An 11,132-nucleotide genomic window follows, 5' to 3' on the forward strand; every position below is an offset into this window, starting at 1 on the left:
CTGCTACCAACTTAGCAAGTTTTTGTTAATTTGTTAATCGGTTAACGTTTAGTTCATAATGAGTTTGACATGTCATGTTGACATAACTACAAAACAGTGCCAAATGCCACATAAACATGCCAACGTAACGGCTTCAACTCAAAAAACATAAGCTTTACCTTCTTCTCTTTCCTTCCTCACTGACTTCTTAAGACTCTGCCATGTCTTCCTCCCTACATCTTTAAGATCTCACAGCGTAAAACTCTTGAGACATTCCACAAACTCCTACAATCACAGTTACCACTTCCGGGCTGTCGCGCATGCGCCTTGTGGCGGAAACTCAAATTTTACGACAGTGCCGTAAAACCGTTCCGCGCATGCGTGTAGGCTTCAGAGGGCAAAGTTCATGTGACTCATCGGCCGAGAAAATTTTTTCCAACCGTGTTTCTGCGTCTTACGTAACTTTTACAGCCTTAATAACGATTCCCAGCGGGTCTTAAGCGACACAAAGACGTGAGTAGAGGATGGAAGGTGACCGTGAGAGCGGGAAGAAGGCGGGAGAGCGGCCGCGGAAGGAGAGCGAGCGGGCCTGCGTGCTGTGCTGCGGGGAGACGGAGATTCTGGCGGTGGGCGAGTGCGACCATCCCGTGTGTTGGAAGTGTTCCACCCGGATGAGAGTGCTCTGTCAGCAAAACTACTGCGCTGTCTGCAGGAAAGATCTAGACAAGGTAAATCCCATCTAAAACAACGCCTATATCCCTCCCAAATAACAAAATTCTTACTTTTTTAATTGATAAACGAATGTAATTGAATTTCGTAACGTTTGAACTTTTTTTTCAGGTGGTGTTCACTACTAGAAGACAGGCGTTTGCCTCTATTTCAACGGAACACTTGCGTTTGGAGAGGAAACACGGGATTTACTTCGCCGAAAATGTCACACAGAAGCGATACAGGTGAGTAAACAATCTCTGTATGTCTTGGTGCGTAGTAGGAGGAAAGGCTTCCATCCGGGATAGAAAAGTTGCCCCCCTCCCACTTCTCAGAAACACCCACAATCCCCTGTTCTTTTATAATCGTTATGTAAATTCTAATGTTGTCTGTGAAAAAGTTTGTCATCCTTCAGTTCTTTTTGATTAATAATCATAAGGCACAAATTAGTATACCTCCAGGTTATACCTTATTAAGAACAAAATCATTTTAAGTATATTGAGGCTAACTTTGGTACCATATGTTAAGGGGTAATAGTATGATTGGTAGTGTGTTCGTGTGCGATATGTTAAGGTGAATTCAGAAAAGTCCAAAAATAATTACTAGTAATGTAGTATGTTTAAATTTAACCACCAACAACAACTGAACTTTGTGATCCTTCATATATCTTGAAACAATACTTTTGTACTGTATAACAAAAGTTGCCTCAATATGCAGGAAATGTTGGGTATGTTGGGGGTTGTTAATCTTAGATTCTGAATCCATTCCCCTTGTGTTGTGTTGTTCTGTAGAGAACTCCTGGAGCACACGTGTAAAGAGTGTCCTGAGAAGCCAACCTTCCGAACCTTCGCTCAGCTCAACAAACACATGCGGAAACAACATGAACTCTTCTACTGTGATCTCTGCAGCGAACACCTCCAGGTAAAAAAGTAGCACAAAAATAGTACAAGAAGAGATTTCAAAGGCCAAGTACTAACTTGAAGATGCAATAGCTAAACATACCAAAAGAGAGACGTAGATAATAGGCAAAAGTTTATGTGTATACTAGTACCCACAAGCTACATTTCAGGGCTCAAAACAATTACCTGAAATTTGCTGGAAATTTATAAGATTGTACAAAAATGTGAGCAACTTACATGTTTGGCTAACTAATGAAAGAATTATAGGACAATTGCAGGAAAAAGAAGTTAACAAGTATGTTTGAATATGAATGAATAATAGTCCATTCTATAATGTGCAATGTAATTGAATCAGGTACATCCTCATGGTTATACAATACACTTTATACAGTTGTCATACATTCACACAAACCCAAAATGGTACCTGGAAGTCTGAAATCTCTGATTTCTTATTCCAGATCTTCTCGTTTGAGCGTAAGACCTACAGCAGGAAGGAGCTGGCTGAGCACCGGCGTATCGGTGATAAGGACGAGAAGTCGTACCGTGGACACCCTCTGTGTGAGTTCTGCGACGAGCGGTACGTGGACAACGACAGTCTGCTCAGACACCTGCGTACAGACCACTACTACTGCCACGTGTGTGACGCGGGCGGGAGTAACCAGTATTACAGGTAGGTTTTCTCAACTTCATAAAATTCACTATTCCTTGCAAGTAGACACTGATACTGAAACTTTTTCCCTTTCTTCCTATTTCTTAATGGTATATGTGGTGACTTGTTTCAACTTGTTTCTTAAACTTCTAAAGCTGAAATTTTATCATTTTATTTCATGGCAGGAGGGAAAAGAAAATGTTTGTGGTGTTTTAAGTTTGCAATTGAAACTATTATTGTACAGTTGTTATTGATTACAAACTCGTGATCATGTTCACAATGTCAATTAAACTTGCGGTGAAGAAGTCACTGCGAAACCTTCAGAAACAAATCCACAAGTTTGGAGATTTACTGTATATAATATAATAACTTTTCAGTCAGCACTGGGAATTCAAATGTTGTTTTTCTTTTCTCCAGTGACTATGACGTGCTGCGTAACCACTTCCGTGACGCCCACTTCCTGTGTGAGGAGGACGAGTGTCGGGAGGAGAAGTTCACGTCGGTGTTCCCCACAAACATCGACCTGAAGGCTCACCAGGCCGCCGTGCACCTGAAGAAGCTCAGCAAGGCTCAGGCTCGCCAGGCCAGGCAGCTGGACATGAACTTCCAACTGGTGCCCAGGCAGAGCGGCTTCACTGGCAGGGGAAGAGGTGGGTTCTTTGTTTTTGGATGCGCCTCCAGGGTGGGCCTCTGACATAGCACTATGGCCAAGTTTAAAGTGACTAAGATCAAGTTAAAGGTGTTTAAAACTTCCAACTGGTCCTAAGACAGAGTGGCTTTGCAGGTAGGGGAAGAGGTGGGTTCCTTTTCAGATTTATTAGCTGTCCTCGAGGGTGGAGCATTCCCTTTTCCATTATGAGCGAGCTGATTTTGTATTTTAAAAACATTGCATTCACTAGGAAAGTGGCACATTTACAAATTTCAAACAAGATGGAAGTGTTATTCACATTGCTGGGTCAGACATACATGTACATGTAGAAAGGAATATTTCAAAGATGTCTATGATGGTTTATATGGCACTGGTACTACTTGTTAGTGCCACCCTCCCCTACCTGAGTGAATCTAACTTCAGTGCCCTTTTCCCTTATTTCTGTAGGTATGGTGAATAGAGAAGACTATGAGGATGTGGGTTCTAACCAGCACCCAGGCAGGAGAAACAGGAAAGGACAAGGACAACAAGAAAGGTACTACATGTAATGTAGTAACAGGTACTACATGTAATGTAGTACTACCCTTCTAGACTCAGCTGTTGTTTATGATAAAGGATCAACTTTGAAATAAGTGTTCTACACTTACATGTGTGCAGAAATGTGATTTAAACCATTAAACATATATAACCAGTATACACCCAGTGACTATGTTGTATTAGCAGACATTCGTCAGAGGCATTTAGATAACTAACGATTTCATAACAGGTACAAGAATTCTTGTTTTTGAATACTGCAATCCTTCGTTGATAACTCTGGTACTTGACATGGCATTACACTATTTCTTGTTCTTCTCTTAGCTGATATTAGATATGTAATACATTTTTTGTAGTTGTAGTTTCTACCATGTCTATCAGTCATTTTTACATCATGCATTGTCTGGCCATTTTCTTCTGTCTTTCAGTGACATCCACTGTATGTACTATCATTGTGCATCTCACAATCTTACTATCATTATGTATTTCTGTAGGGAACAGGCAGAACAAGGGAAAAGGCCATGCTTGCGGCAGCGTTGAAGGCCTCTGTGCAGTACGAGTCCGAAAATCGCAAGGAAGACCGGGAAGAGGACCGCTCCGTCGCCCCCGCCGTCAAACCGGATGACTTTCCTTCCCTCGGAGAAGTGGCGGGTTCCCTGTTCGATAAACCGGAGGACTTTCCTTCGCTCAAAGCTGTAGCGAGCAGTCTGACTTCGCAGCAGACCAGCCAGAGTGGTGCAGCGTCTGCACAGCAGAGTATGGCCATGAGGGTCGGACACAACTTCAGAAGGTAACATATCAACCTTATCTTACTTTACCAGTAGCACATCGGCAGACTGTACTGCGCACAAGACAGTAACTGTTGAAGAATTTATGAAGTCCCCATACTTGTGTCGCGTCAATGAAGTATGTATATAGCCTGGTTACCAAACCTATTATAGCTCCCGAGTCCTACATCCTCTCCGCAAATAGCGGAGAGGATGTAGGACTCGGGAGCTATAATAGGTTTGGTAACCAGGCTAGTATGTATATTCCTACAACTGAAGGTTGAACACTCACTGTCTGGTTTAACATCCATTGTTTCCCGTCAATGGTGGTTGGTTGTGCTTGAAATTTCTATCTAATTTTTTTTTACCCCTCTGCCATTAAATTAAGTATCTATCTACACAACTATCTACATAGCAATTGTCTTATTTTTAAAATAGATGTACAGGAATAAGAAAATAGCAGGTTGTTGATCTTATAGCAGGTTTTTCCTGGGATGACAAATATTTTGATTTTCCTTTGCAGGTCTGTGAAGAACGGGACTTTAAACGAAGAGGATTTTCCCGAGCTTGGTGCCAACCAGAAAAAGACGAACCCCGTAGCACCACTAGCAGGCCGGTGGACAGGGTCTGAGTCAACATCTGGGATGTCAGCTAGCCAACGGCTTGCCCAAGACTTTCCTCCTCTACAGACTCTCAAAAAACAGAGCAATCCCATCCAGGCAGCTGTACCCAAAAGACCGCAGCCCTCAGGAAACGTGAACCAGAGTAAAACTACTAAAACTGCCCCGAAACACGGTCCACAAGAGGAGGAGTACCCAGCTTTACCAGCAAACTACGTTCCCTGGAGCAAAGTACAGGTCGTGCCGACACAAGATAAAGAGAACGTGAACAGAAGAGCTGTTTCTCAGGCACCGCCAACGCAAGACGACTTTCCCGCGTTAGCCCCCGCTGCAAAAACTTCTCTGCAGTGGACAAAGAAACCAAAACAGACTAAACCACAAGTAGTTTCGAAGTGGTCCACTTTAGCTAATGAGGAACCAGTGGACAAAAGTAAGGGTTCTGAAAGACAGAAAGCTGAAAAGAAGGTGTCAGAAGGACAAAAAGCTGAAAAGAAGGTGTCAGAAGATACGGCTAATAAGAAAAAGAAGAAGAAGAGGAAGAAGAATAAAGGTGGTGGAAGTGGAGAGGATGATGAGAAGGGGAAGGTAGAGAGTTTGAATGACGTTGCAAACAGTTTGAAACAAGTTGATGATGCTGCTGCTACTTTGGTGGCACAGAATGGAGATGGCCTGAAGAATGACACAACAGAGCAAGCGAAGAATAACTGCATGGAGCCAACCACTCTGCTATCTGAAGACAATACGCAAGGGGACGGTAACGATATAAATGTACAAGGAGACAGTGATAAGGAAGTTGATGTCCCTTCGTTTACCGACGCCCCGTCGTTTAGTGATGCGGACTTCCCCAGTCTTGGCTCTGACGTTTCAAGTGCCTACTTCAGCACAGCACTACCTAAGGAAATCTTGCCGCCTGGTTTAGGGAAACCACCTGTTCAAGCGGCAGGACCGCCTCCGGGTCTGTCCCAGCTTGCAGACTCCCTCGTCCAGGGGCCACCTATCACAAAAGCTCCCCCAGGGTTCCAACCGTACACCGCCCCAGAACCCCTTGCCCCTGCCCCCCTCCCCCTTCCCGCAGTCGATCCCGGGCCGTACATCCAGCCAGACAATTTCCAGCAGCGTAATCAGCAGCTCATGTCGTCCATCATGGAGTGTCTGAAGGAGAACAACAACATCGGGCAGTTCAAGGACTTCTCCCGGAGGTTCCGTCAGGGCGCGCTGCCGGCGGCCGAGTACTACACCATCTGCTGCAAACTCTTCCAGAAAAGCTTCTCCGCCATCTTCGTGGAACTTCTCGTGCTGCTGCCGGACGCGCGCAAGCAGCAAGAACTGTGGCAGGCGGTCACGGCGAGCGGTCAGCAAAGTTGCGACATCAGTTCGCAGTGTTTGTCTTGTCCGACTTGTCTTCAGATCGTGAAGAACAGTGACTTCAGTACACACACTCAGAAACATAGCCTTGATAATGACTTCCCCGCCCTGTCCTCTGTTCTACCTCCTCCAGGTCTGATTCAGGACTTCCCGTCTCTTGGAGAACCATTTGGCACAAAGAAAACTTCAGCATGGAAGAAAATGTAACTTGTTTGTTCCTTCTGTAGATACTGCAGTAATACTAGGCTTATTTGTTGAATAAAGAGAATGAAATTAGACTGCTTAAAAAGAGGGAGACTGTGAAGATACAAAGAAGCTTTTTGATGCAACAAAAAATACAGCAACTTTCGTACAGTCAACAACAAACTACATATAGAAATACAAAGTAAATCTTAGAAAACATATTTACTAGTCAGAGTGATATATGCAATACTTTGTCAACCCAGCTGTTCTGCATAATAGAATGTTCAAAGATATTTAGCACCTTTAGTGAGGGAGGCTTGCTATTCGAAATTATTGATAGAAATATAGATTTTTCCACATTGTGTTTGAAGACTATCCTTTCTTGCTTCTGCTTTCAAAGTTAGACAAAACCTAGCTAATCTGTTATGTTAAGCCTTATGTCAAAGGCCTTTTCGTTTAAAACTATTGTTATGAGTGAGCCCAGAATGCTTCCTTGTGGTACACAAATATAGATAACAGCAACAAATGCCATCACCAAAAACTTGTAAAAATTACAACAGGGAAAACAAAATACTATCGGATATTGTAGTTTCTGAAGGAATTTAAAACTTGCATTCTGCCAACTTGTGTTCGCTTTCTGTGATTATCACGATTGAACAATAAACTGAGTAATGGATGAATTGTGTCTATTGCATTCCTTCTACTCTGCTACGTTAAGGGCAGATATCGTTTGCCTGGTACTAGGTTACTAGTAGGTAGTGGCACATTCAACCTTCTCCCTACTGCCTTACCCTTTAATGAACACAATTATGTTGCACAATGGCTGTCGAAGCAGGCTGAATACTAACATGTAGAGCTAGAGACACAAGACTCATACCAACACTGCATCACCCATTCTCACGTGATTGTACCTTCCTTCTTTCTTCCCTATCTCCCTTTCCCGCTCTCTCATACACTCTCTCACTTACATGTCCCTCTCGCTCGCTCTCTCTTGATGTGCACCCGAACATTTCAACGAAGAAAATGCACGGACTCGTGTGTAGGATTTGGCGCGTGTACCTAGACAACGCGAGTGAGCAACTTTAATGCCAAAAGTGCCAAAACGTACAGAAATGATCATACCAAAACAGGACCGAAACGGAATGCTAAACCTGCACAAATTCCAACTGATCTAAACTGGTCCGAAAAAGAAACGTCCGTAACATATCATAGTAATATAATGCATGGTAAAAAGTGTCGAAACGTTCAGAAATAAAAGATCAAAACTGGACCGAAACAAAAACCTGCAGCAAAATGTTATAGCAAATTCCAACTGATCTAAACTGGTCCGAAACAGAAACGTTGGTAACGTATTAATTATAGTCATTTGGTGCTCTTTCATATCGAAGCCAAATGTCTGATGAACATTCGAAAGTGGTCCTAAACAAAAAAGCTTCAACTTTTACAAACCAAACGAAATCTATCGCAAGTTGGCTAGAATTCACTAGAATAGATTTCGCGAAAACGTAATTATGCCAAATGCCAACATTTGCGATTCTTACAGTGAATTTAGAAATGAAGTGTTGTTTGCCAGCCACGCAACCCCTAAAAACCTCCTGAAATAAGGAAGGCAAAAAATGGGGGACGTGCACCAGAGCCTTGTGCAAAACAACCAATGAGCTTCTCTGGGATTTCTACTAAATCATATCCTGCAAGGCAACACAAAATGTTCATGTACAATATGAAAATTGACTATCTATTACGACGGCGTACGTATATCTATTCAAAAACTAAAAAAAACGATGATGCTAAACAGAAATAAAATATAAACCTTTCGCTAAACCATCGATTATGTAGGGCTGTGTATCATACGGTTACTAAATTACTAAAAAATTTCGAAAGATAATATCAAAACTACTTCAAATAACATAAGAATATTTCTTTAACCGAATGGCAACAGAGCTACTACTATTGAAGATCGGAATACTCCTCTTCTTCTCCACACTTAACTCAGCTGCTATTGAAGATCGGAATACTCCTCTTCTTCTCCACACATAACACAGCTGCTATTGAAGATTGGAATACTCCTCTTCTTCTCCAAACAAAAAAAAGCTGCTATTGAAGAACGGAATACTCCTCTTCTTCTCCACACATAACACAGCTGCTACTGAAGATTTAGATACTCCTCTTCTTCTCCAAACAAAAAAAGCTGCTTTTGAAGATCGGAATACTCCTCTTCTTCTCCACACATAACACAGCTGCTACTGAAGATTTGGATACTCCTCTTCTTCTCTAAACAAAAAAAAGCTGCTATTGAAGATCGGAATACTCCTCTTCTTCTCCACACATAACACAGCTGCTACTGAAGATCGGAATACTCCTCTTCTTCTCCACACATAACACAGCTGCTACTGAAGATTTGGATACTCCTCTTCTTCTCCAAACAAAAAAAACTGCTGTTAAAGATCGAAATACTCCTCTTCTTCCCCACACATAACACAGCTGATACTGAAGATTTGGATACTCCTCTTCTTCTCCAAACAAAAAAAGCTGCTATTGAAGATCGAAATACTCCTCTTCTTCTCCACACATAACACAGCTGCTACTGAAGATTTGGATACTCCTCTTCTTCTCCAAACAAAAAAAAGCTGCTATTGAAGATCGGAATACTCCTCTTCTTCTCCAAACAAAAAAGCTGCTATGTAAGATCGGAATACTCCTCTTCTTCTCCAAACAAAAAGCTGCTATGTAAGATCGGAATACTCCTCTTCTTCCCCACATATAACACAGCTGATATTGAAGATCGGAATGCTCCTCTTCTTCTCCACACATAACACAGCTGCTATTGAAGATCGGAATGCTCCTCTTCTTCTCCACACAAAACACAGCTGCTATTGAAGATCGGTATACTCCTCTTCCTCTCCACACATAACACTGCTGCTATTGAAGATCGGGATATACTCCTCTTCTTCTCGAAACAAAAAAGCTGGTATTGCTTCTTCTCCACACATAACACAGCTGCTATTGAAGATCGGAATACTCCTCTTCTTCTCCAAACAAAAAAGCTGCTATTGAAGATCGGAATGCTCCTCTTCTTCTCCACACACAACACAGCTGCTATTGAAGATCGGAATACTCCTCTTCTTCTCCACACATAACACAGCTGCTATTGAAGATCGGGATACTCCTCTTCTTCTCCAAACAAAAAAAAAGCTGCAATTGAAGATCGGAATGCTCCTCTTCTTCTCCAAACAAGAAAAAAGCTGCCATTGAAAATCGGAATACTCCTCTTCTTCTCCAAACAAAATAAAGCTGCTATTGAAGATCGGAATACTCCTCTTCTTCTCCAAACAAAAAAGCTGCTATTGAAGATCGGTATACTCCTCTTCCTCTACACACATAACACAGCTGCTATTGAAGATCGGAATACTCCTCTTCTTCTCCACACATAACATAGCTGCAACTGAAGATCGGAATACTCCTCTTCTTCTCCACACATAACACAGCTGCTATTGAAGATCGGAATACTCCTCTTGTTCTCCACACATAACACAGCTGCTATTGAAGATCGGAATACTCCTCTTCTTCTCCACACATAACATAGCTGCAACTGAAGATCGGAATACTCCTCTTCTTCTCTACACATAACACAGCTGCTATTGAAGATCGGAATACTCCCCTTCTTCTCCACACATAACACAGCTGATATTGAAGATCTGTCTCACTTGTACAAGGCGCCGTGGTACTGGAGGATTCCTTTTTTGTAAGGGAACCTGTTACGTGAACGAGGCGTTGTTTTCAGCACTTCTCTTACTAACCTCTCACAGCGATTCTTTTGATTTTGGCTAGTCCTAAACCCGCTTCAGATGATATCGTGATCGGCGGTCACATGATTTGAGGGCCTGGTCAAATCTTATCATTGTATATAATTCTAGAAAATTATATGTGGGCAATCTTTTTCACACGTGGAAACACGTTTTACAAAAGACACCAAAAGAAATCTGGGAACTGACGCACACTAGTGTATTGAGAATTGTACGGATAAAAACAATAATCATCCATACATCGATGGTAGTATGATAATAAAACATAAATAAAGTAAACATTCTTCATCAACTCTGAATACTTTGGTCGTATAATCTACCAGAACAAGTCTCAAAGAAGACTAGAAAAACAAACAAACAAACACGCGCACACAAACACACACACACACACACACACTCTCTCTCTCTCTCACACACACACACGCGCGCACACACACACATGAACAAGGAAACAAACACCCAGCAGTGTATACAACTAAAAGGTGCTGGGGAATCTTCAGAGATTTCAATGAAAATAAGAGCGGTAACGTTACGGTTCAAACTGTAATTTTGTAGTTCCTACCTGACCGAAGACTTGACTTTACTCAACAAAGGAAGTATGCAGGATGTTCCTCTTACTCCACACGAAACGCACCTGTAACTGAAGATCGGAACACCCTCTGCATCCACAGTATCACTAATTATACTAAAGGTTGGGATATTATCGTACGTAAGTTGACTAAAACTGTAAATAAATCTCCCGACGTTTGAAGAGCAGGTTTAATCGAACATGGCGTTGCAGCGACATCGTTCGAATGGCGCAACACAAAACTGGTTGTCATGTTCCACGTTCATTTACACGTCATAGAAGGATGTATTCTTTGTTACGTCATGGAACAACAACGTGACGTTCGGGAACGATGTGGGCTGTGTATATACATGTAAGCGTAGCATAGCATAATATTGCCGCTGCCGAAGCGGTTTGCTATGCGCTGTT

At 42.2% G+C, this 11,132-nt stretch overlaps 1 protein-coding gene across 1 annotated transcript; it reads left to right on the forward strand.

Moving 5' to 3' along the window:
* Positions 1 to 349: 349 nt before the first annotated feature.
* Positions 350 to 7,029, forward strand: LOC109462775 (zinc finger protein 598-like). The gene is given in 9 exon segments (XM_019759369.1): positions 350 to 707; positions 820 to 932; positions 1,479 to 1,608; positions 2,045 to 2,256; positions 2,653 to 2,885; positions 3,332 to 3,419; positions 3,913 to 3,923; positions 3,926 to 4,208; positions 4,709 to 7,029. Coding segments are annotated over 9 exon segments (2,943 nt in total). The 5' UTR covers positions 350 to 503; the 3' UTR covers positions 6,378 to 7,029.
* Positions 7,030 to 11,132: the final 4,103 nt, after the last annotated feature.

The sequence above is a fragment of the Branchiostoma belcheri genome, unplaced genomic scaffold, assembly GCF_001625305.1.
Source record: "Branchiostoma belcheri isolate BF01 breed outbred unplaced genomic scaffold, Haploidv18h27 scaffold12, whole genome shotgun sequence".
Taxonomy (NCBI): Eukaryota; Metazoa; Chordata; class Leptocardii; order Amphioxiformes; family Branchiostomatidae; genus Branchiostoma; species Branchiostoma belcheri.